Below are 25,530 nucleotides of genomic sequence, written 5' to 3'. Positions count from 1 at the left end.
GGATAGATTTGGCCAGCACAGCTCTGGTATTAGGGAAATGAACTGCGAGATAGCTCACTTATCTGTACATTGGCAAATAGAGAAAGATAGCCTTGTAATAGAGAAAAAAAAAATCTCAGAGGGGAAAGAAATAATAAAATCAAGCTGGTTTATGGTTTGTCAGTCCAAAAAGCTTTTAAGCCTTATCTATAAAGGTAGATCTACTTAATGTTTGTTCTGCATTTCAGGCATCATTGTGTGATAAGTGGTGTAAATTTAGCCCCTTTAAGCCTGATCTCCTGGGGGTTGAGATTTAAGCGTTGGAACTTTATTTGAAAGGACTCTATTGATTGGGCTTTGATTTGGTCCTTCTTTCCCAAAGAGAGGTACTAAATCATGGCTTAGCTTCCCTGTTAGGTGTTTTTTTTCTTTTTTCTTTTATAGGCCTCTCTCTCCCTGCCCCCATTCTTCATGTTCCATTTCTAACTGTTCTGCTTAAAAAGACTAAAGTGGTATGAGAGGGGGGGAAAAAGGGAAAGAAAAATCAACTGTCACCCTGTGAACTTAATTGATTCAATAAATAACATCTTTCAATTCCCAATGAAAACCTCAGTCTTCACTTATGTCAATTAGTGTTCAGTTCAATAAGTGGTGGAGGTCTTAATTTAGATGGATGGGAAAGTTTGCAGGTCCTCACCTCCTAGGGAAGGAGTGTGCTTTTCTTATTTTAAAGTCATACCGTCTGGATTTATGCTCTACTCTGTAAATAGAAGCTTGAAAGAGAATTAATGTGATAGTTTTTATTCTTCCTGAAAATAGAAAGAAGACATTTAATTATTGTCCAGAGATTTGTTAGAATACAAAAGTGAAATGAGGGAATGAAAATTTTCTGGAATCTACTAGACTGTAAACTCCATGGGGGCAGGAACTATCTTGTTCATTCGCCATTTAATCCCCAGTGCACATAGTAGGTGCATAGTACATATTTGTTAACTGGGTCTGTTGTTAAGGGAATAAAAACAAAAAGGGGCACAATGCAGGTTTTCTGTTAAGAATTTAGTTAAATTTCATTTCACTGGTTGTTTCGTCCCTTGTCCCCAATCCCCTTTCCCCTAATTCTTTTTTTTTTTTTTTTTTTTTTTTGAGACGGAGTCTCGCTCTGTCACCAGGCTGGAGTGCGGTGGCGTGCTCTTGGCTCACTGCAACCTTTGCCTCCCTGGTTCAAGCAATTCTCCTGTCTTAGCCTCCTGAGTAGCTGGGACTACAGGCACCCACCACCACGCCCAGCTAACTTTTGTATTTTTAGTAGAGATGGGGTTTCACCATGTTGGCCAGGATGGTCTCCATCTCTTGACCTCGTGATCCACCTGCCTTGGCCTCCCAAAGTACTGGGATTACAGGCATGAGCCACTGTGCCTGGCCTCCCCTAATTCTTTAAATGGCAGGTACCTCTTAAGAGTGTAGTATATACTATATCTTCAGAAATGATTAAGGATAACCTGTTTCATCAATTCCAAGACTGTCAGAGTTGGAAGAGATGGTGTAAAGCTGCTATTTACAAATTCTAGTAAATGAACTGGTTGTGTTTCAGAATCACATTGAAATGGGATAGTTCTCTAACCCCTTCCCATGACTTATGAAGGGGTTGCCTCATTTACTCAGCAAGCAGCTCTCAACCCCTTGCAAAAGGGGGAGTACACAGGTGAGCAGGTGCAGATGCCAGGATGAGTGCTTTTGGGCAACCAGCAGGAGCAGAACTCTGTGCGGGCCTATGGAAGCATCTAGAGGTTGCCTTTGACCCTCAGAACCCCAGAGAGTGCGTGTTATAGTGTGCTCTTTTAGCTTTGTCATTCGTAGATGGCTTAAGTGTTAAACAGCTCAGTGGAGGGTCAGTGTGACAGCCTCTTGCACTTGCACCCGGCTCCTTGTCCTGCATCCAGGAAGAATCAGGTGGTGTGAACGAATTGAAGGGTGGTGAATGTGGAGGATTTTACTGAGCAGTGGAAGTGGCTCTCAGCGGGATGGGGAGCTGGAAAGGGGATGGAGTGGAAAGGTGATTGTCCCCTGGAGTTTGGCTGTCCTTGGCTGAATTCCTCTCTGAGGTCCTGCCATCAAGCCATCCCTCTGAAGTCAAGCTGCTTCTCTCCAGTGTCCAGCTGCTTCTTCTCCTCTCTCCTCTGCCGCTCTGCCACTCCACCAGTGGGGCCTGGGGTTTTTATGGGTACAGGATGGGGGGTGGGGTGGGCCAGGGTGGTTTTGGAAAAGGCAACATTCATATGGGAAAACAGGAATGTATATTCTGACTTTGGGCCACAGGTCCAGGCTTGAGGGTGTGGCCCTCACCAGGGACTGCCCTTTTCTACCCAGTATTTTCCTGCCACCTGTCCTTATCAACATGAAGTATGTTACACACATACAGACTCAGGCCTGAGCCTTGAAATTTCTGACTGAGTCAAACACACTCTTGGGTAGACTCTTGGGAGTCTGTTTTCTTTTGTGACTCCCCTTAGTAATGCTAGAGTGCAGCTGGGTATAGAAAGCACTAATCCCATCTAGCTCTCAGTGCCCTGACCTCTGTGGTCTATGTTACTCCTCAGTAAAAGTGATCAGCCTAAGGTACCTAGCAGAATGATTGGTGGAGCTGTGACTAGAACTCAGGTCTCCTACCTCTGACAGTGGTGCTCCTGGTCCTATGGTTTGCTGCTTTGGTTTAGCAAACACTCCTTACTACTCAGCATTCTCTCAAGATCCAATAATACTTCTTCCTTCCAAGATAATGGTAGTATTTGTGGTGAGGGCCAGGCAGAATCTGAAGGACCTTCTGAATCCTCAAGGAAATACTAACTTTAGTTTAGTCTACTTTGGTGTTAAATATATTTTATTGTCTTCTCTAGCGATGCCTTTGATTACCCTCCGTCCCCATCCCTGGGCTTAGATCCCAAGTAGGAAGTCCCTGCCTTTTTCCTGCAAGCCCACTTGGTGTTCACAGCCCTGCCTAATCATAAGAGGATCGTATGGGTGCCTCTTAAGGGCATAGAGCTCTGGTGCCTGCTTGAGTCCCATTAAATCAGAATTTTCCTGGGAGGGGCCTGGGGATCTGTATTATAAGTTCCCCTTATCATTATTCTTCTCTGCAATAATTCTCAGGCTCAGGTCTCTGAAAATAGCAGCTCCCTTTCCCATGGATCCAACTTTGATGTCCTGGAGACCTCAGTTTATAATTGCATCATAACCCTGTCTTCCCACTTGAAGGTTTATCCTCTGGTCTGTAAAGCTTGTCCTTTAAGGAGGAAAGGAATTTATGCTTTCTTCTTTCTTCCAAGGTAGAATTTTTCTGGACAGGATGCTGAGTAGACAGGTGGGTATGGACAGTAGCAGAATGAACATTGCAAGAAGGTTCATGGAGGCCTTTGAAAAGGAAGAGGGTGCCTGTGCTGTTTCCCTGGCTTTATTATTTAATAGTTGTGTAACTTCGGGGAAATTATTTAAACCTCTTTGAGTTTCTGTTTCCTCGTCAGTAAAATGTGGGTAAGGATAGTACTTATTTGGAGGTTTTATGTGTATTAAGGTGTCCTAGGTCAGCTCTTGGGGCACAGACTCAGTTTGAGATTTGCCTGCAGGCGGTATTGGAGAGCGCACTCAGGAACAACTCTTGTCATGGGGTACGGGAAGGGATTTTTGAACTGCAATGCACTTCTAACAAAGGTCTTAGCTGATCCCTTGGGGAGCTTTGAGGGTTGGATGCTCCTCAGAGTTGTCCCAAATTAAGGGAAGGGGGCCAGGTCTTTATACCCCTGTGCAGACCAGTCATCCAATGATGTATGCTGCCCCTGGAGGGACATGACTTCAGGTAAGGCAGCTCCCTTTGGCAGAGGGTGGCTGTGTGCCAGCAGCAGCCTACAGTCTTGGTGGAAAGGGAAGGAGTGCTTTAGTTCTGGGAGGGGTCTCAGTGGTACACCAAAGCACTCGCTACCCCCAGGTAATGCACATAAAACCCCAGCAGTGAATCTAGCATATTTGTAAATGTTCAATGAATATTAACTACTGCCATTATCATTCTAGCTCTGGCAGGGCCACTTTCAAGAAGTTATTTAACTACTCTTGGGCTGTTTTCTTATGTTTAAAATGGAGATCATAAGCTCCGTTCTGCCTATGTCCCTGAGTAGTTCTGAGCACATGCGGAGATAATGTATGTGAAATTGCTGAGTAAAATATTATAAAAATGTCAGGTATGGCTATGAGCCTACTTCGTTGAAATGAATATATGGCCATGACCTGGATTCTTTGAAGGGAAAAGGTTGTGATAAATGTAAAAGTACTTGTCTGTGAAATAGGGCATTTTAATTTTTTTTCCTTCTTTCTATAGGGAATTAGAATCATGGAGATGCTGCTAAAGGAACAGTGTGGTGCCCCCTTAGCTGAATAAAGAATCATCAGTGAGTACCAAAAGCAAAGTCAGAATTATTTACGCAAGCCATATTTTCATGCTTATCAGCCTGGTATTCTACAGCAGCCTCCCTGGGCTGTTCACACTGCACATTTCCCAGTTATATGCACAGAATACTATTTCACAGGTGTTTTATCTCTTCAGTACTTTTATTTACTTGGTTCTTTGATTTTCAGAGCAGTTTTGTATTACATGCTGGGTTACAACTCTATTCAAATTGTTAAAACTGTTGCACAATCTACCATGATTGAGAGCCTCAAGGTGTCATAGATTTGTAAAGACTGCAGCTCAGATTAACTGAGGCTTAATGTTTTTGTTCTGAAAATAATCAAAGGAAGGCTTTAAAAGTGTAATTGGAGCAGGAAGAGAAACAATGAAGGGGCATGTTGATTGGCCAGTGAAACAAATATCTCTTATTAGTCATATGTATTTCCACTGATTGTGGGTAACTGCCTGAAATGCTATTGAAAGGGATTCTGAAGTCTTGAGAGTAATTCCCAGGCTCTGGGTAAGAGTGCCTTGGTGGTTAACAGTGTCTGCCACGGGCACAGGATGGAAGGAGGACAGCACTCATGCTGAAGCACGTGCCACATCTAGTTTAGGGCAAATGGTATAGGGTTAACAGATAGTGGGGGATTGCAGAACTACTCAACTCCCTACCCCCACCTCCTAAATTTCTATTGGCTGAATCAGGGAGAATGGTCTTTATAGTGGAAAGGGCAGGGCAGAGTTATTTAAGAAAGAATCAAAGCCCAAAATAAATGAGTATGGTAGGTTTACATCTTACAGAATTTATAGGCCTTAGGTTTTTTTGTTTTTGTTTGTTTGAGATGGAATCTTGCTCTGTTGCCCAGGCTGGAGTGCAGTGGTGTGATCTCGGCTCACTACAGCCTCCACCTCCCTGCAACCTCCGCCTCCCGGGTTCAAGCCATTCTCCTGCTTCAGTCTCCTGAGAGGCAGGAACTACAGGTGTGCACCATCATGCCCGGCTAATTTTTGTATTTTTAGTAGAGATGGGGTTTCACCATGCTGGCCAGGCTGGTCTTGAACTCCTGACTTCGTGATCCACCTGCCTCAGCCTCCCAAAGTGCTAGGATTACAGGCGTGAGCCACTGTGCCTGGTCAGGCCTTAGGTTTTTAACATCTGAGAGTTGAAACCTTTGAATAAAACAAACTTTGCCTTGGGTAATGTAGAATTACCTCAGGTTTTCTTGTGTTGGTTTAAAAGTTGAGACATGTGGTCTTGTGTAAGCAACCTGGTATTCTAATTGTGATAAACAATAAAGTGTGAGAGCAGTTAACCAAAAAGAAGCAAAAGGAACATCATATACAATCACCTTGGCGTGTAAAGCATGCTGTCCAGACCTGTGAATGAACATCATTTGGAGAATTGTAAAGTCTTTCTGCTTATTTGCAGGTTGGACTCCATTTTGATTAATATTAAACCTCTGTATACTTAATACATATTAATAGACTCCTTTATTACTGGAAAAGCTAAACAAGATAATTTCATTTAGCATAGGCATACACATAGCAGGTGCTCATAAATGTTGGAATTGAATCTAAATATGGTTTACTCCTACACCCACCCTGTTCCTTAAAAAATTATAGAGAACAACTTGGCCACATCTCCCTGTTTTTCTCGGCTAGCATATTTGTGAGGCTCACTAAGCACCTCTTGTACTTGCATGCTTAGGCACAGATCCCATCTTACTCTGGAGGGTGAGATCTCGAGTCAGCTCCAAGGTAAATGAGGGAATGAGGGGTCTCCATTTCCATGGGAAAGGTATGCACCTATTGGTCTTCAAACTTCTAATTAGTGTTTTTGAAACTTTCTTGAGCATCAGAGTCATCTGGAGGATTTGTTAACACAGATTGGTGGGCCCCACTCCCCAAGTTCTGATTCAGTAGGTCTGAGATGGGGCCTGAGCGTTTGTGTTTCTAACAGATTTCCAAGTGATGGTGATCATGGTCCTGGGGCCACACTTTGAGAATGGCAGTTTTAAATGAGTTCACTTCTCTGGGTGGAGACAGATGAAATGCCAGGGCACTGAGAAAGCTAATAGCTAGGAGTTAGATATTGTTGTCATGTATTCGGTCAACTTTTGATTAATAGGAAGAATGATATTCTTTGTATGGCTTTTCCCTGATTTTAGCATCTTAGCTTCTTGTTTGCCCCCTTTTTCGTTGCTTAAATGTGGCCAGGCTCCACCCTGGAGCAAATGCAGTTGAAAAGAGGGGAGGTGAGATTCACATCAACTTGTACTTTAAATCAATTTGGATTTAAATGTTGGTAGTGAAGATGAGTAAATTAAACAAGTTTACAGCATTACCTATTGTCTTGTTACCCGTGTTCTGTGTTTTGTTTTGTTTTATTTTGAGACAGGGTCTCACTGTTCTGTCGCCCAGGCTGGGGTACAGTAGTGCAATCACGGCTCACCATAGCCTTGACCTCTGGGGTTCAAGCAATCCTCACACCTCAGCCCCCTTAGTAGATGGGACCATAGGCGTGCACCACCACACCTGGCTAATTTTTTCCTTTTTTATAGAGGTGAAGTCTCCCTATGTTGCCCAGGCTGGTGTGTTTTTTATGTTTGTTTGTTTGTGTTTTTGTCCTGTGGTTGAGGGCTAAGCCATGAACTCAGGGCATCGTATTGTTTGTGAAAACCAACTTACTCTCTTCTCTTAAGTGAAATGGTCGAGGTCTGAATATAACCAGGAGTTTAGTACAGGACAGTTGCATTTAATGCATTCAATGCAATGAAATTTCCTGAAGGATTTATATAATTCAAACTCTCAAAATTCATGACCAGTTTTCTCAGAGGAGTAACTGTAAAGTAGGGGATATATGTATATGTATGTATGTACTCTTACCACATAAATCTACAATTTGATGTTGCATCGAATACTGCCAGCTTATTCCTTTCCTTTTCTCCCATTTTCTTGACTATTTTTACAAAGTTTGTCAAGTTTGAAATATGCCTATTTTAATGGAACTTTTTAATTTCTCAGAATTAACTGTATGGAAAATGGAGGGGGTGGCTGTAGGTGGGGGTACTACTGTTTTCATGCGTTGTAAAATGCTACATTAAAAGAAGTGGGGGAAATTAGCTCTATAGCTATAATAAAGTAGAGGTCAGAAAACTACAGCCTGTAAACCAAATTTAGCCGGCTGCCTGCTTTTATACACAAAGTTTTATTGGAACACAACTATGCTTCTAACTATGTTCAAAGCTACAACTGCAGAGTTGAATAGTTATAACAGTGACCTTATAGCTGCAAAGCCTAAAATATTTACTGTCTGGTCCTTGAAGAAAATTTTTGCCTACTGATTGAGTGTCCTCAATTAACATCAAGGAGTGTTGTGGTGATTGTTTGGCCTTTCAAAATATAGTGTTTGATCACGTCTTACCCCTAAAGTTTATAGTTTGACAGTTTGTTTTTCTTGCATTAGCTCTAACGTCAACACTTTGTGAAGACTTGGCTGATTTTATATTAAGACATAAAAAGGTATTAAAATGACAATAACAGGAAGTTAAAATACCAGCAACAGTGGTCACTAAAATTGCTCATAAAGTTCCAATGCACGTACACAATGGAGTAGACATATAGGCATTTAGTTTGGCACATAAAGTGGCACTGTGGTGAGGCTAGAGGGTAGGTGCTATTTGTAATTTACTCAATTTTTTCAGCTTTGGAATTTTGCAATTTTTAATACTTAAAAGACGTTTTGTGGGATTTGCAGAAATCTGCATAAGGAGACAGTATTTAATATTTTTATATCATACCACATTTTAAATTTGCATAATTTAAATTCACATAGAAAGTGACTACGTTCTACATTGTACCTAACATTAAAGATACTTCACAGAACTCTCTGACCTGTATGTCCAAGTGGGCATTTGAAAATGAGAAAGCTTAGAAGGTGATTTTTGTCATGAGCCAAAATGGAGACACATAAATCTCACTAACCAATATGCTTGTGGCATTGCTGTTGACACATCCCTTTGATAGATTTTTGATTTCCTGTCATTTTTGAATAAAACAAATAACCCTGACAGCTGTCTGTTCTTGCCACTGGCAGTCGGGAGATCAGGCTTGGTGAGATTTGACAACATAGCAGAGTTCTATCACACTGGAATGATTAAGATCTCAATTTTAGCTATATCTTAACTCTTCTCTGAACCAGCTCCTTTGGGTTGTTGGACTTAATAAAATGAGGTGCTTGCCTTGTTCGAAGATCATTAGGAGGGAGAAATGCAATTTCAAGAATTATCCGTAGTGATAGTATTCAAGTGGACTCTGAAGAGTTGCTTCAGAAAAGAGGGCAAATAAGTATTGATTGGTGAGACATGTTTATGAGGTGATAAAGCCTGTTTGCTTTCTCTTGCAGGAGAGCTGTATCCGTGTCTACTTTTTTATTTTTATTTTATTTTTTGAGAATCACTTATTGGCCACAGCACATCACAGACACAGTTTCTGGAATACAGGTTTGAGGATACAGTGTTGGCAGCTTCAAGAAGAGAAGACCTTCTTGCCAGGACATAAAATGATACCCTCCTCTGGGAGCCTGCTTCGAATAGTGGGACTCAGGGAGATAAGACCTTCTTGCTGGATTTTTATGACACAATCTCTTTATAATTTTACAAATAAAGGAAAAAAGACCCATGTAAGATAAGTGTGCCCTTCCTCAGGGTGTTCTGCTGGTTGTCTGGTGATGGTGTCAGGGCAGCTAAGGACAGGATAAAGGCCGGAGAGGGTGCTTGTGCCCTTATGTTATCAGCACCGTTGTTCCTAGGATTTGTGAGGGGATTCTGGAACCAATAAGGGAGTTGAACTGGTACCTGATTCACGGGTGGACTGGAACAAACAGGAATGTACCAGACCTATGTTGAAGCTAAGCCGTATTTATAACAATGTTTAAGATTCTCAGAAATCAGGAGATTTTTATCCTATCCATAAGTAGTATGTAACTGCCATAAGTATAGCTTTTAGAATGTAATATGTAAACTGTGATTTGGTCCTCTGAAAAAAAACATGAAATGAAGAGTGGGAAGGCAGTTTCTCTTCTGCGAATTCGTTCTGTGATGGTGAGCAAGCAAATCATTAACCTCTCTGTTTTTTATTGGGCAAATGGGGATAATCAGGCACAGGTCTTTCCGCCAATGCGTTATGATGATTAAACAAGGTAATTTTGTGCAGGGTTTTAAGTCAACAGACAGACCTGGGTTTGAATCCAAGTGCTGGCACCCACTTGCTCAGTGATCATGAACATAATTTTAAATCTTTCTGAATCTCATTTAAAAAAATTTGTGAAACAAGATGATAGAATTAATTTTGTGAGGTTGTTGGACTGATTTGAGATCATGCCTATGAAGTACCTAGCACGCTGCCTAGTACATAGTAGAAGTCCAGGAAATGGAAGCCATTATTATGTAAAACATTTTGCAAATGTACTTTTTAACTGTAACGTAAAGTGGTACTACTGTTTGAAACTTAGATGGCAGTAGTTTGCATTTCTCGTGATCAGAAGCCAAAATATAAATACATACTACCTAAAAAATCTTGAAGAGAGGTAATAATTTGAAATTCATCTTCTTAAGATGAAAATCAGGGCAGGGGGTGGTGGCTCATGCCTGTAATCCCAGTACTTTGGGAGGCCGAGGCGGGTGGATCACAAGGTCAGGAGTTCGAGACCAGCCTGGCCAATATGGTGAAACCCCGTCTCTACTAAAAATACAAAAAAATTAGCTGGGCGTGGTGGCGCATGCCTGTAATCCTAGCTACTTGGGAGTCTGAGGCAGGAGAATTGCTTGAACTCAGGAGGTGAAGGTTGCAATAAGCCGAGATTGTGCCACTGCACCCCAGCCTGGGTGACAGAGCAAGACTACATCACAAAAAAAAAAAAAAAAAAAAAAAAAAAAAATTCAGGCCGTTACTGGAGAGTCTTGGGGAAATCTTTTTTTTTTAAATGTCTGAAAAATTTTCTACTTAATCCATTGATGAATTTCAAAGCAATTGTATTTTTTCATACAAGCCTGCCACTGTGAGCCTGTTCTTATTGTATCTGAGCTCTTTGTGCTGCCTGAATTTTGTCTCTTAATTTCTTTTCAGCTTCATAAGGGAAAAATAATGGTAGAAACTAAAACACACTTTGACCTTTTTTTTCCAATTTGTAAATGGCATTTGGTAGGCTTTTGGAGTAATAGCCTATTTCAAAAAATAAGAGGTGATGCTAATTATTGTGGAAGTGAGAGGCAAGAAATTTGTATTTGGAGGTTGACATTAGAGTAAGTTTAACCCTTCACACTCAACAACTCCCATCCTCTGAAGGCAGGAGTTCTCAACCTTGGCTGTCTGGTAGGATTGCTTGGGGAGCTTTCTGCAATTCTGATGCCTGGGTTGCTTCTCAGACCAAAAATCAGAATCTCAGGTAGTGGAACCAAGGCATCAGCTTTTAAAAAAACTCCTTTGGTAGTTCCAGTGGGCAGCTAAGAACACTACGGTGACTTTTAGGTATTTGCAGACATTATCTAATTTTTTTCTTAATATCTCTGTGGTTGGAAAGGATCTTTGTAGCAGGAATTTTTTTTATTAGAAATAGACTGAGGCACAGAGAGGTTGAATTTCTGCCTTGTGTGTCTGGTTCCAGCACAGTGCGGTTGTGTCGTTGGTCTTTTTTAGTATTTCCTATTTCCAATTTTCTAAGAAAAGACAGAATTAAAAAAAAATCTCCTAGTTTTTTATTGGCAACCAATTCAGAATTGTTTAAAACATTGTGCTGGCCAAAACAAAAAACATGTTTGCCAGCCAGTAGTTTTTAGCCTCTGCTTCCAGAGTGTTACGGACAGGCCTAAACATCCTGGCCAAGCTTTAATAGATTTGCATTTTTGTACTCTGGATGTACGTTGTATTCTGCCTCTCCTCTAAGACTACTTTTAGATGTATCTTCCTCCTCATTCCTAACTAATCCTCAGGGATTACTTTTCCTCACTCAGTAATTTTCCCCCTGCAGGCAGCTATTGCTTCCAACTTCACATATATGGCTTAGAAATTTTATGGTCTTTTTTTTTTTTTTTTTTCATTTACTTTTTTTTGAGATAGGGTCTCACTATGTTGATCAGGCTGGTCTTGAACTTCTGGCCTCAAATGATCCTCCTGCCTCTGCCTCTGCCTCCCAAAGTGCTGGGATTATAGGCTTGAGCCACTGTGTCTGTCCTCTTTTTGGAATTAATTAGGGCTTGTTAATTTTTTTTAATTATATGTTTTGTGATAAAACATTTAGAAGTCCATGTTTTTTATTCTGTACTGTGTAGCTTAAGAAATGTCAAAACCAGGAGTACAGCCTTATTGGGCACACTAGAAACAAGAGTGGGAAAGGGTTAATTCACAGACCTGGCCAGTCTCCTCCTGTCTTCAAGGCGATGATTTACCCTGTGATTCTCAGACTTTACATGTACCAGAAATCTTTGGGGCAATGTGCTAACGTGCAGGTCCTCAGTCCCTTTCCCCAGCGATTCTGATTCGTGGAATTTCAGTTGATCATTCAGGACACAGTATAAAGTTCTTATGCAGAGAGAAGCTGACTTGAACTATCCCTATATGATTGAGGTGCTTTTACCAGGAAGGGGCTTTTATAGTTTCAGTCATATATGGATGAAAAAGGTGCTGTATTCTTTTTCTATGAACTACTTTGTGTATTTTATAAGCCGTATATATGTACTGATACTCGTTTATCAGACATTGTGTGGTGCATGGTGTAGAAAACTCAAGGTTATTCTTTTAACTTGCACATCTTTTTTACTTTATTTCAATCATCTACATCAAACTATTTCTTAATTTAGTATACATTTCTCTGCTTTTGCAAACAGTCTACTGGGGATAATTAAATCTTTTCAGAGTCGTCATATATGTTTTTAATTCTTTCAGGTCCTACTTAGTTTTGTTAAAGTCCCTACACTGAAGGCTCCAGATACATTTGCTCTTTGAGTTCTACCATGGTTTTTAGAGTTTTTCTTTTCCCTCACTTTTATCTGTCATTTATCTCTCCCATTACTGTGCCTACCTCTAGGAAGCTTTCTCTAATTTGCCTTGGGGTTGGGAAATTGTGTAACTGCATACTACATGTTGAATAAGAGTAGAGAGGATTTGAATGAGGTTTTGAGAGGCTGTTCTAGCAATAAAAATGAATGTACTTTGCTACATTGACTTGGTGACATTATTTCAATGGCTCAGCTCTCTTCCTCTAACTTACTTCTTTATCCTCATCTGCAGTTGTCGTATTTGTGACCTCACGGCAAGTGAGATATTGCTAGAAATGATTTCTCTTGATCAATAAACCATTGTCTCCCCCAGCTGTGTTAGTGTTTTTGTGTATTCAGTTCTATAATGTGAAACTTAAGAGGATTAAAACTCAAAAAATTATCAGGCCAAATTTTTATGTGGGATGAAGTGTTTCTGATTCAGTGTTATTGTGATATAGAGCTATAAATTAGTTGTTTACCTATGAAATTCCTTCCTGCAGTCATCCTGAAATAAAGTTGTTACAACTGATATTTATATGTGCATTCTAATTTTGGGGGGTATCCCATCTCTCAGCCAAGCTTGTAGTTATCGTTTATAGTAATAATCCTAGTCCTTTTCAGCTGCCCCAGATGAGGGTGTTATCCTGACCATACGATGTTAGCTCCCTGCCTTCCCTCAAGGTGAGATATTAGAGTTTCTCCCAGAAATAAGCAGAGGCCACCATTATTGAGTGACCTGGGTGGGCCAGGTGTTAATGGAACGAAGGACCAGGACCTGCAGAGGGAGAAGTAATGAAGCCCAACATGCACAAACAGAATGAAGCCAGGTGTTCCCAAAGGGTGAAGGAGAGAGAGTGTAGCTTCTTGTTGGCCTGTGAGGCTCAGCTCTATTTTCTGTACTTTGTTTCTATGTTTCATATTTATCCTTTCATTTGTCCTCATTTTACTTGAATGTGTTTGGCTGGGTTTCCGTGCCTTGTTACCAGAATGTCTTGTCCACACCCTGTTAATGCCCTTCCTTTGCTAGAGCCCAGGTATGGTGATGATCCTTCCTTTAGGGGTAGAGTCCTAAGTTCAGCCAGCATTTATTGAGCATCTGCTGTGTGCAGGAATATGGCAGGATTTGTTTTCTCTTTTGACTTGATCCAGTGCGTCACTAGAAGGCGTGTATCATTATATGAGGGGGCTTTAAAAAGTTCATAGGAAAATGGGATTAAAAGATAAAAATATAAACTTTATTTCTCAGAATAAGTTCTATCAAATTCAAGACACTTTTTAAGCAATGATACCAGCCATTTAGTCCATCCCTAAAGAACTGAGGGTCTTGGGAATTTAACCAGGTCAATGCAGTCTTTTTTACATTATTAACTGAAGAAAAATTGGTTGCCTTTAAAGGTTTCTTTTAAGATTAGAAAACAAAGTCAGAAGGATCCAAGTCAGGACTGTAAGATAGATGCCTAATGATTTCCCGTGAAAAATCTCACAAAATTGTCTTTGATGAGAGGAATGAGCAGGAGCATTATTGTGGAGAAGGCCTCTGAGGAAGCTTTCCTGTGTGTCTTTCTGCTAAAGCTTTGGCTGACTTTCTCAAAATACCCTCATAATAAGCAGATGTTGTTGTTTGCCCTCCAGAAAGTCAACAAGCAAAATGCCCTGAGCATCCCAAAACACGGTTGCCATGACCTTTGCTCTGGACCAGTCTGCTTGTGCTTTGACTGAACCACTTCTACCTCTTGGTAGCCATTGGTATGGTCGTAGTTTGTCTTCAAGATTGTACTAATAAAGCCATGTTTCATCTCCTTGTGCAATTCTTTGAAGAAATGCTTCAGGATCTTGATCTTACCTGTTTAAAATTTCCATAGAAAGCTCCACTCTTGTCTGCACCTGATCTGGGTGCAATGATTTTTACACTTATTGAGTGTAGAGTTTGTTCAACATTAATTTTTCAGTCAGAATTGTATAAGTTGAACCAACTGAGATGTCTATGGTGTTGGTTATTGCTTCTGCTAATTGCCATCCTCTTCAATTGGGGCACAAACAAGATTAATTTTTTCTTAGAAATTGACGTGGATGGCCTGCCACTGTAGGGTTCATCTTCAGCATCATCTGGTCCCTTCTTAAAATGAGCTATGCATTTGTAAACTGCTGATTTCTTTGCAGAATTGTAAGACATCAATGATTTCATCATTCATCCCAAGTTTCACCATAAATTTGATGTTTTTGTTTCAATCTTAGCAAAATTTATGTTGTTCTGGTAGGGGCTCTTTTCAAACTAATGTTTTAGCTTCCTTAGTACCTCAAACCAGATCCTGTTTAGACATATTATAACAACTTAGTATGAGTTTATTTTGGTGAAAAAAATTGAAATTCATGCATAGTTTTTCATAATATGCATTTTCCATGAATTTTTAAAAGATTCCGTGCACTGACAGATGGCAGTAGTGGGAACCAATTGATGGTAAGACCAGACACAGTTACCTCTTGGGTATATCAAACAATGATTACTTATTTAAAGGATGCAGAAGAAAAATTAGCATAGGATGCACAGTGGAGAGATCAGCAGAAACACATAGGTTTGTGGCCCCAAAGCTCACCAGCAAATGCACGGTTGTGAATGATAATGTCTGAGTGAGAGAAGGGCATGTTATACCTTTGGTGAGATAATAGCTTCTCTCTAGCCCAGCCTTATATACAGAAGGGTGGAGCTGGCTGCATGAGACCACCTCATCTGAGTCAGGTAGGAGCTTTGCAGTACACAAATTGCAAGGTACAGGACATTGAGGTGTAAATGTTTTTTACCTTCAAGCTGTTCTGATGGTTACAGCCTGGTTTGAGGACATCCTTGAATTCAGGCTGCAATATCAGCACAGTGTTTCCCTGATGTCTCAGGGCAGGAGGGTAGCATGCTGACTTGTGTGGGCTAGTCCTGCGAGCCCGAGAACCTCAACACAAGCCTTGGAAAGACTGAGGAAGGTGGAAAGGGAGAGTCCTAAGAATGGCAAAGTCACTGTGGTAGCGACTCAGGACAGAAGTTAACTCAAAGAAACTTAACTTACAGAATTTTGAAATGCTGTCTTCAAAATTTTAAATGCAGTATTTTATACCTTAGCTGCCAATTGGTAAAACCTGGGGAACTTTAAAAAACACTGATGCCAGGGTCTCACCCTCAGAGATTCTTTCTGGTTTATTGGTCAGGGTTGCTGGCCTGATGCAGGCCCCAGCATCAGGGTTGCATGTAGCTCCCAAGGTGATCCTGAAGCCATGGGCAGTTATTCCTACCAAAGCCAGAAGTCATGATGTTCTCTTATCAGTAGTAACTTTTAGGAAGCTTGCTGGAGAAGGAAGTTTGAGACAAAAGATCTCTCCTTTCTAGTGTTTTACCTCAAGTCCTTCAGAAAAATACAATTCACTGTCCTAGAAAAAAGTGCCTCAGTGCCTCTTAAATGCTAATAGAAGAAAAGAGATTCTAAAAATACTACTTCGTGCACAGCCTGTTTGGTTATAATCAAAAGTTTAAGTTGTATTTGTTGGAACAGAACCCCTTGCAGAAAAAGGATCCCACAGTAACTCCAGACACTTGATTGTCTTGAAGGGTTAACCTGAGTAACTGCAGGGCTGGACCTTAAGATGTAGCTGTTGACTGCATGCTGTGCAAGAGGCAGCAGAGAGAAAATAGCAGCCACTATCCTGTTAAATTAAACTCCACGGAGCTATTCTCCAGCATTCTCAGAGGTTAGAGCCATTTCGTGCCTGCCATCTGTTAGGCTGCTGATGGAATCATTACTTCTTTGTGCCGGTGCCAGGATAAACTTTTAGATCCGATGACAAAGGAGAAAATGCGAACTTGTCCAGTTGCATGTTTTGTTTTCCATTTTAAGTTTAGGTGTCTCCCTACATTTGAAAACTCATCAATTGTTTAAACTTTAAAATTACTGCACTGCCAGTTTCTTCAGTGCTTTGTAGGGAAATTATTTTCTGGGCTGAAGCCCCTTCTTTCATTTGTGTTTGTTTAAGAATGTAGTCATTAGTCTTGCAGAAACCAAAGTCATTCTTGTCAATCAGAGAAAAAAACGCAAAAAACAAAAAACAATTCCCTGGGCCCCAGGACAGGAGGCTTACAGAAAGCAGGCAGGAAGGGTTTAATGAATGAATCACCTCAAAATATAGTTATTGTAAATGGCGACAGGATGTGGGGTGAGGAGAGGGAGAAAGAAACTAAGAACCCTACCAAAGTCATAGCTGTCACTGATTAGTTGAGGGTGATGGAGGAAAACCTCTATTGTCTGATATTTTCTTTCACAAATGACATTTTGGAGAATTGGAAGATGTAGCATGGAGGTCTATAGTGTTCAATTCAATCCGTCTCCCGAACCCTGCACCCAACATATCTGTAGGTACGGCAAGAAAGTTTAATGACGCTTTTCTGCTAGTTTCTTGGTGATTGGACATAAAGACCTTAAAAATCTTGGAGTCGCATTGGTGGCACTAGATGGCCACAATTTTATGGTTTCAGATTGCATTAAACAGTATGCATCAGATTACTATTGGAGCTATTCCAGTATGGAAAGTAGTCTTTCTGTATGTGTCAACTCAGAAGCCAGCATTGTAACTTGTTTCTTTAGGTGTTAATTGTTTTGTCAAGTGCTATGAGAACCATTTCTTCTTGGAAAAATAAATGCTAACAATTTTTTTTGAGCCTTATTAAAGGAAAGGGTTTTGCAGAGAAGTATTGGGGAAGAGTGAGGAGTCAGCTAGACATTTAGTTTTCTGCTGGTCTACCTCTGAAACCTCCTTCTGGGGGGTATTGCATGCAATTCTCAAAACAGGGTATTTGTTCTCTTAGGGATCTGCAGTCATCTCTGTGAGGGGTGTGTTAAGCCACAGCATAGACCGACAAAAACTTTTCTTTTTTAGATGCAGTTTCACTCTTGTCACCCAGGCTGGAGTGCAATGGCACGATCTCAGCTCACTGCAAACTCTGCTTCCTGGGTTCAAGCAATTTTCCTGCCTCAGCCTCCCGAGTAGCTGGGATTACAGGCACCCGCCACCACGCCTAGCTAATTTTTGTATTTTTAGTAGAGACGGGGTTTCACCATGTTGGCCAGGCTGGTTTTAAACTCCTGACCTCAGGTGATCCACCCGCCTTGGCCTCCCAAAGTGCTGGGATTACAGGCGTGAGCCACCGTGCCTGGCCCAAAAACTCTTCTTTTGGAGCATGAATTTTTCTCAAAGCTTTGTGGAAAAATGGTATTTTTATATTACAACAGGCAAATAACTTTGTAGAAAGTAAAATTGGAATGGATTGTTAATTTTTAAAAAATGAGACTTAATTGTGTTTGGGGCACTGGAAATGCTTGGAATGCTGCCTAACACACAGTAAGTGTTATAGTTGGTTGAATGTAACGGAAATACCAAAGAATGGCAATTGCATATGGTTCAGCCTAATACAATTACTTGCGATCAGTACATTGCCAGATGCTCCAGAGCCCTGTTCTGCTGGTAGGGATCTGGGGTCTCTTGGAAAAGTTAGAGAAGCCGTGATTGAGGCCACCCCCAATCACTGGAACTCCTAGAATTTCCATGTTCTGCAGAATCAGCCTGTGTTCTCACAGCATATCCAGGAAGCCTGGGTAAGCCTTGCCATCAGCAGCATCATGGGTTATTTTGAATACTGAGTTAATATAGAGCTCTTAGTTACTAAAGCTCTTAGTTGAGAAAGAAGTCCTATATATCAATATAATGAGCATTTATCGAACATTAAATTCTAGATGATTTTCCCTGTAGTGCATGTGTTTGGGAGACGCTGTTTCCTCTTTTGTTTTCCTGGTCAGAAAAAAATGTAATTTGTCAATATAATGCTTGTAACATACCAATTTTTCCTAAATGGAGGCAGTTCAGATATACCTATATACCGCAACATCTCTAACCAGTCAGTCTACAGTGTTTAATCCAGGGTGCTTGTTAAAATCAATGGGAATTGGTATAATTAGTCTTGAAGGGGTAAAGTAACAAACACAATGGAAGAAACTAATGAAGCTGTGTTGTGATTCTTGATTCTTGTAATTATATTGGTGCAGCTGGTTCTGCTTTAGTGATGCTCTTAACCATTTCCAATAACACCTCTTTTCTGGTTTATTCTCTCAGATATATTTTAACTGTTATCTGAAATGGGAATTGTATGGCAGTTGCCAGCAGGAATAACCTTTTTTAAAATGTACAAAATGCACATATTTCTATTAAGAATGGCAAATATGGTAGTATCCCAACTTCTTTGTTGAAATAGTATATCGTGGTCAGATCTGAATTTCATGTTATAAAAGTGAAATTTGAAAATTTGGCAATAGATTAAGATGAAAACTTAAGAAATCTTAGCATCTGATTTGATTCCAATATTTTTTGAGCAATGGCCACAAACCAAGCTCTGTGAAATTTAGGGATTGCATAATGTGGTGGGTGAGAATAAGGGCTTAGGAGCCAGCAGCTAAACTGGAATCCTGGAAGTGCTGTGTACTAGCTGTGTTATTTAAGCTGTTTGGATTTCATTTTCCTCATATGTGAGGGAGTAACAATAGTGCCTACTTTATGGGGTTGTTGAAAGTATTAAATGAGTTGAGACATGTAAAACAATTGGAGCAGTTCCTGGCACATAGTTAAACACTCAGCAATCTCTAGAAGGATTGCAGAGTTGGTATAGATTCTTAAATGTTTAGTAGAATTCTCCAGTGACACCATTTTGGCTTGGTGATTTCTGTTTGGGGGAGATTTTAAATTATAAATGGAATATTTTTCTTTTTTTTTAATTTAATTTTTTAAGTTCTGGGATACATGTGCAGAATGTGCAGGCTTGTTACATATGCATACATGTGCCATGGTGGTTTGCTGCACGTATCAACCCATCCTCTTAAGTTCCCTCCCCTTGCCCCCCACCACACAACAGGCCCTGGTGTGTGTTGTTCCCCTCTCTGTGTCCATGTGTTCTCATGGTTCAACTCCCACTTATGAGTGAGAACATACGGTGTTTAGTTTTCTGTTCCTGTGTTAGTTTGCTGAGAATGATGGCTTCCAGCTTCAACCATGTCTCTGCAAAGGACAGGATCTCATTCTTTTTTATGGCTGTGTAGTATTCCATAGTGTATATGTACCACATTTTCTTTATCCAGTCTATCATTGATAGGCATTTGAGTTGGTTCCATGACTTTGCTATTGTGAGCAGTGCTGCAATAAACGTACATGTGCCTGTGTCTTTATAGTAGAATGATTGATTTATATTCCTTTGGGTATATACCCAGTAATGGGATTGCTGGGTCAAGTGGTATTTCTGATTCTAGATCTTTGGGGAATCGCCATACTGTCTTCCACAATGGTTGAACTAATTTACATTCCCACCAACACTGTAAAAGTGTTCCTATTTCTCCACAGCCTCACCAGCATCTATTGTTTCTTGACTTTTTAATAGTCACCATTCTGACTGGCGTGAGATGGTATCTCATTGTGGTTTTGATTTGCATTTCTCTAATAATCAGTGATGATGAGCTTTTTTTCTATGTTTGTTGGCTGCATAAATGTCTTCTTTTGAGAAGTATCTGTTCATATCCTTTGCCAACTTTTTGATGGGGTTGTTTTTTTCTTGTAAATTTGTTTAAGTTCCTTGTAAATTCTAGATATTAGACCTTTGTCAGATGGGTAGATTTCAAAAATTTTATCCCATTTTGCAGGTTGCCTCTTCACTCTGATGATAGTTTCTTTTGCTGTGCAGAAGCTCTTTAATTAGATCCCATTTGTCAATTTTGGCTTTTGTTGCAATTGATTTTGCTGTTTTCATCATGAAGTCTCTGCCCATGCCTATGTCCTGAATAGTATTGCCTAGGTTTTCTTCTGGAGTTTTTCTGGTTTGGGGTTTTACATTTAAGTCTTTAATCCATCTTGAGTTAATTTTTGTATAAGGTGTAAGGAAGGGGTCCAGTTTCTGTTTTCTGTATATGGCTAGCCAGTTTTCCTAGCACCATTTATTAAATAGGAGATCGTTTCCCCATTGCTTGTTTTTGTCAGGTTTGTCAAAGGGCAGATGGTTGTAGATATGTGGTGTTATTTCTGAGGTCTCCGTTTTGTTCCATTGGTCTGTATATCTGTTTTGGTACCAGTGCCATGCTGTTTTGGTTATTGTAGCCTTGTAGTATAGTTTGAAGTCACGTAGCGTGTTGCCTCCAGCTTTGTTCTTTTTGCTTAGGATTGTGTTGGCCATACAGGGTCTTCTTTGATTCTATATGAAATTTAAAGTAGTTTTTTCTAATTCTGTGAAGAATGTCAATGGTAGTTTGATGGGAATAGCATTGAATCTATAAATTACTTGGGGCAGTATGGCCATTTTCAGGACATTGATTCTTCCTATCCATGAGAATGGAATGTTTCTTCATTTGTTTGTGTCCTCTCTTATATCCTTGAGCAGTGGTTTGTAGTTCTCCTTGAAGAGGTTCTTCATATCCCTTGTTAGCTATATTCCTAGGTATTTTATTCTCTTTGTAGCATTTGTGAATGGGAGTTCATTCATGATTTGGCTCTCTGTCTATTGTTAATGTAAAGCAATGCTTGTGATTTTTGCTGAAGTTGCTTATCAGTTTAAGAAGTTTTTGGGCTGAGATGATGGGTTCGCTAAACATAAAATCATGTCGTCTGCAAACGGAGACAATTTGACTTCCTCTCTTCCTATTTGAATACGCTTTATTTCTTTCTTTTGCCTGATTGCCCTGGCCAGAACTTCCAATACTATGTTGAATAGGAGTGGTGAGAGAGGGCATCCTTTTGTTTACCAGTTTACAAAGGGAATGCTTCCAGCTTTTGTCCCTTCAATATGATATTGGCTTTGGGTTTGTCATAAATGGCTCTTATTATTTTGAGATATGTTCCATCAATACCTAGTTTATTGAGAGTTTTTAACATGAAGGGATGTTGAATTTTATCAAAGGCCTTTTCTGCATCTATTGAGATAATCAAGTGATTTTTGTCTTTGGTTCTGTTTATGTGATGGATTTTGTTTATTGATTTGCATATGTTAAGCCAGCCTTGCATCCCAGGGAGGAAGCCCACTTGATCATGGTGGATAAGTTTTTTGATGTGCTGCTGGATTTGGTTTGCCAGTATTTTATTGAGGATTATTGCATCGATGTTTATCAGGGATATTGGCCTGAAGTTTTCTTTTTTTGTTGTATCTCTTCCTGGTTTTGGTATCAGGATGATGCTGGCTTCATGAAATGAGTTAGGGAGGAGTCCTTCCTTTTTAATTGTTTGGAATATTTTCAGAAGGAATGGTACCAGCTCCTCTTTGTACCTCTGGTAGAATTCGGCTGTGAATCAATCTGGTCCTGGGCTTTTTTTGGTTAGTAGGCCATTTATTACTGCCTCAATTTCAGAACTTGTTATTGGTCTATTCAGGGATTCAACTTCTTCCTGATTTAGTCTTGGGAGGGCATATGTGTCCAGGAATGTATCCATATCTTCTAGATTTTCTAGTTTATTTGCATAGAGGTGTTTTTAGTATTCTCTGATGGTAATTTATATTTCTGTGGTGTCAGTGGTGATATCCCCTTTATCATGTTTTATTGTGTCTATTTGATTCTTCTCTCTTCTTTATTAGTCTAGCTGCTATTTTGTTAATTTTTTTTTTTTTAAACAGCTCCTGGAGTCATCGATTTTTTTTAAGAGGGTTTTTGATGTCTCTATCTTCTTCAACTCTGCTCTGATCTTAGTTATTTCTTGTCTTCTGCTAGCTTTTGGATTAGTTTTCTCCTGCCTCTGTAGCTCTTTTAATTGTAATGTTAGGGTGTTGATTTGAGATCTTTCTATCTTTCTAATGTGGGCATTTAGTGCTATAAATTTCCCTCTTAACACTGTGTTAGCTGTGTCCCAGAGATTCTGGTTCATTATCTCTTTGTTCTCATTGGTTTCAAAGGACTTCTTGGTTTCTGCCTTAATTTTTTAATTTACCCAGGAGTCATTCAGGAGCAGGTCATTCAATTTCCATGTAATTGTGTGGTTTTGAGGGAGTTTCTTAATCCTGAGTTTAATTTGATTGCACTGTGGTCTGAGAGACAGTTTGTTATGATTTCCATTCTTTTGCATTTGCTCAGGAGTTTTTTACTTCCAATTATGTGATCTATTTTAGAATAAGTGCCATGTGGCAGTAAGAAAAATGTATATTCTGTTGATTTGGGGTGGAGAGTTCTGTAGATGTCTGTTAAGTCCACTTGATTCAGAGCTGAGTTCAAGTCCTGAATATCTTTGTTAATTTTCTGTCTTGTTGATCTGTCTAATATTGACAGTGGGGTGTTAAAGGCTCCCACTATTATTGTGTGGGAGTCTAAGTCTCTTTGTAGCTCTCTAATAACTTGTTTTATGAATTTGGGTGCTCCTGTATTGGGTACATATATATATATTTAGAACAGTTAGCTCTTCTTGTTGAATTGTTCCCTTTACCATTGTGTAATGCCCTTCTTTGTCTCTTTTGATCTTTGTTCATTTAAAGTCTGTTTTGTCAGAGACTAGGAATTCAATCCCTGTTTTGTTTTTGTGTTTGTTTTTTTGCTTTCCATTTTCTTGGTAAATTTTCCTCCATCCCTTTATTTTGAGCCCATGTGTGACTTTGCATGCGAGATTGGTCTCCTGAATACAGCACACTGATGGGTCTTGACTCTTTATCTAATTTGCCAGTCTGTGTCTTTTAATTGGGGCATTTAGCCCATTTACATTTAAGGTTAGTATTGTTATATATGAATTTGATCTGGTCATCATGATGCTAGCTGGTTATTTTGCACACTAGTTGATGCGGTTTCTTCATAGTGTCATTGGTCTTTATATTTTGGTGTGTTTTTGCAGTGGATTGTACCAGTTTTTCCTTTCCATATTTAGTGCTTCTTTCAGGATCTCTTGCAAGGCAGGCCTGGTGGTAACTAAATCCCTTAGCATTTGCTTATCTGGAAAGGATTTTATTTTCCTTTGCTGATGAAGCTTAGTTTGGCTGGATATGAAATTCTGGATTGAAAATTCTTTTCATTTTTTTCATTTTTTTTTGAGATGAAGTTTCACTCTTATCATCCAGGGTGGAGTGCAATGGCGTGATCTTGGCTCACTGGAACCTTGCCTTCTGGGTTCAAGCGATTCTCCTGCCTCAGCCTCCTGAGTAGCTGGGATTATAGGTGCCCACCGCAATATCCAGCTAATTGTTTGTATTTTTAGTAGAGACGGGATTTCACCATGTTGGCTAGGCTGGTCTCAAACTCCAGACCTCAGGTGATCTGCCCTCCTCGGCCTCCCAAAGTGCTGGGATTACAGACATGAGCCACCGTACCTGGCCCAATTCTTTTCTTTAGGAATGTTGACTATTGGCCCCAAGTATCTTCTGGCTTGTAGAGTTTCTGCTGAGACGTCTGCTGTTAGTCTGATGGGCTTCCCTTTGTAGGTGACCTGGCTTTTCTTTTTGGCCACCTTTAACATTTTTTCCTTCATTTCAACCTTGGAGAATCTGATAATTATGTGTCTTGAGGTTGATCTGCTATGGAATATCTTAGTGGTGTTCTCTCGATTTCCTGAATTTGCACGTTGGCCTGTCTTGCTAGGTTGGGGAAGGTCTCCTGGATAATATCCTGAAGTGTGTTTTCCAGCTTGTTTCCATTCTCCGTATCTCCTTCAGATACTCCAATCTATTATAGGTTTGGTCTTTTTATGGAGTCCCATATTTCTTGGAGGCTTTGTTCATTTCTTTTAATTATTTTTTCTGTAGTTTTGTGTGCATGCCTTATTTCAGCAAGATGGTCTTCAAACTCTGATATCCTTTCTTCTGCTTGGTTGATTCAGCTATTGATATTTGTGTATGCTTTACAAAGTTGTCATGCTGTGTTTTTAGCTCCATCAGATCATTTATGTTCCTTTCTAAACTGGTTTTTCTAGTTAGCAGCTCCTCTAACCTTTTATCAAGGTTCTTAGCTTCTTTGCATTGGGTTGGAACATGCTCCTTGAGCTCAGCACAGTTTTTTCTTACCCATTTTTTGAAACCTACTTCTGTCAATTCTTCCATCTCATCCCCTGTCCAATTATGCGCCCTTGCTGGAGAAACATTGCAATCATTTGGAGGAGAACAGGGACTCTGGCCTTTTGGATTTTTGGTGGTTTTTTGTTGATGCTTTCTCATCTCTGTGAGTTTGTCTAGTTTCGATCTTTGAGGATGCTGACCCTTGGATAGGGTTTTTGTGCGGCCTTTCTGTTGTTGTTGTTGATACTGTTGTTGTTGCTTTCTGTTTGTTTTTCTTTAAATGGTGAGGTCTCTCTTCTGTAGGGTTGCTGTGGTTTTCTGGGGGTTCACTTCAGGCCCTATTCATCTGGTTCACTACCGCGCCTGGCGATGTCACTCAAGAAGGCTGGAAAATATCACAGATGGGTGCTGCTTTTTCTTCTGGGATCTCTGACCTCAAGGGGTACCAACCTGATGCCAGTAGGATTCCTTCTGTACAGGGTGTCTCACAACCCCTGTTGGAGGGTCTCACCCAGTTGAGTGGCACAGGGAACGGGACCCATTTAACGAAGCACTTTGTTCTTTGGTGGAGTGGATGTGCTTCACTGGGGGGAAACCCCTCCTCTGGTCTGCCCAGATTCCTCAGAACTAAGTCTGAGGAAAGACTAAGTCTGCTGGTCCGCAGGAGAAAAGGCTAAGTCTCCTGGTCTGCAGAGACTGCAGCCACCCCTCCCCTGAGGGGCTCAGGCCCAGGGAGATCTGGGTTCTGTCCCTGAGCCTCTGGATGGAGTTACTGGAGTTCCTGCAGGGAAGCCCTGCCCAGTGAGGAAGGATGAGTCAGGGTCAGGCCTGAAGAGGCACTCTGGCCACAGTCTGCCACAGCTGGTGTGTTGGGCTATGGGGGATACATCTTGGGACCAAGCTGTCCAGCCTCCCTGGCTGCAGCAGGGAAAAGCATGGCCTGGGGCTATGGAGATGGGCGCTGCCCTTCCCCGGCCCAGGGAGCTTAGCGTGTTAGGCAGTTGTGAGTCCCAATGCTGGCCACTGCTCCTCCCCCAAGGAGCTCAAATGGCTTAGAC

At 40.5% G+C, this 25,530-nt stretch overlaps 1 protein-coding gene across 6 annotated transcripts in view; it reads left to right on the top strand.

The window, feature by feature from the left end:
• The window catches only part of PRELID2 (PRELI domain containing 2), a 336,098-nt gene that overhangs the window by 66,425 nt on the left and 244,143 nt on the right, over window positions 1–25,530 (top strand). For 3 of the 6 annotated variants that reach the window (XM_031011220.3, XM_031011219.3, XM_063706848.1), the window contains 2 exons: window positions 4,346–4,415; window positions 8,820–12,626. In XM_031011220.3, the coding sequence (XP_030867080.1) occupies window positions 4,346–4,405 (60 nt within the window). In that variant the 3' untranslated portion in view covers window positions 4,406–4,415; window positions 8,820–12,626. Of the gene's footprint in view, window positions 1–4,345; window positions 4,416–8,819; window positions 12,627–25,530 lie in introns of those variants that run through there. The other 3 variants (XR_008679908.2, XR_010133959.1, XM_055387294.2) reach the window with 1 other exon arrangement.

This window comes from Gorilla gorilla, chromosome 4, assembly GCF_029281585.2.
Source record: "Gorilla gorilla gorilla isolate KB3781 chromosome 4, NHGRI_mGorGor1-v2.1_pri, whole genome shotgun sequence".
NCBI lineage: Eukaryota > Metazoa > Chordata > Mammalia > Primates > Hominidae > Gorilla > Gorilla gorilla.
This window is presented reverse-complemented; position numbering and strand designations above follow the sequence as displayed.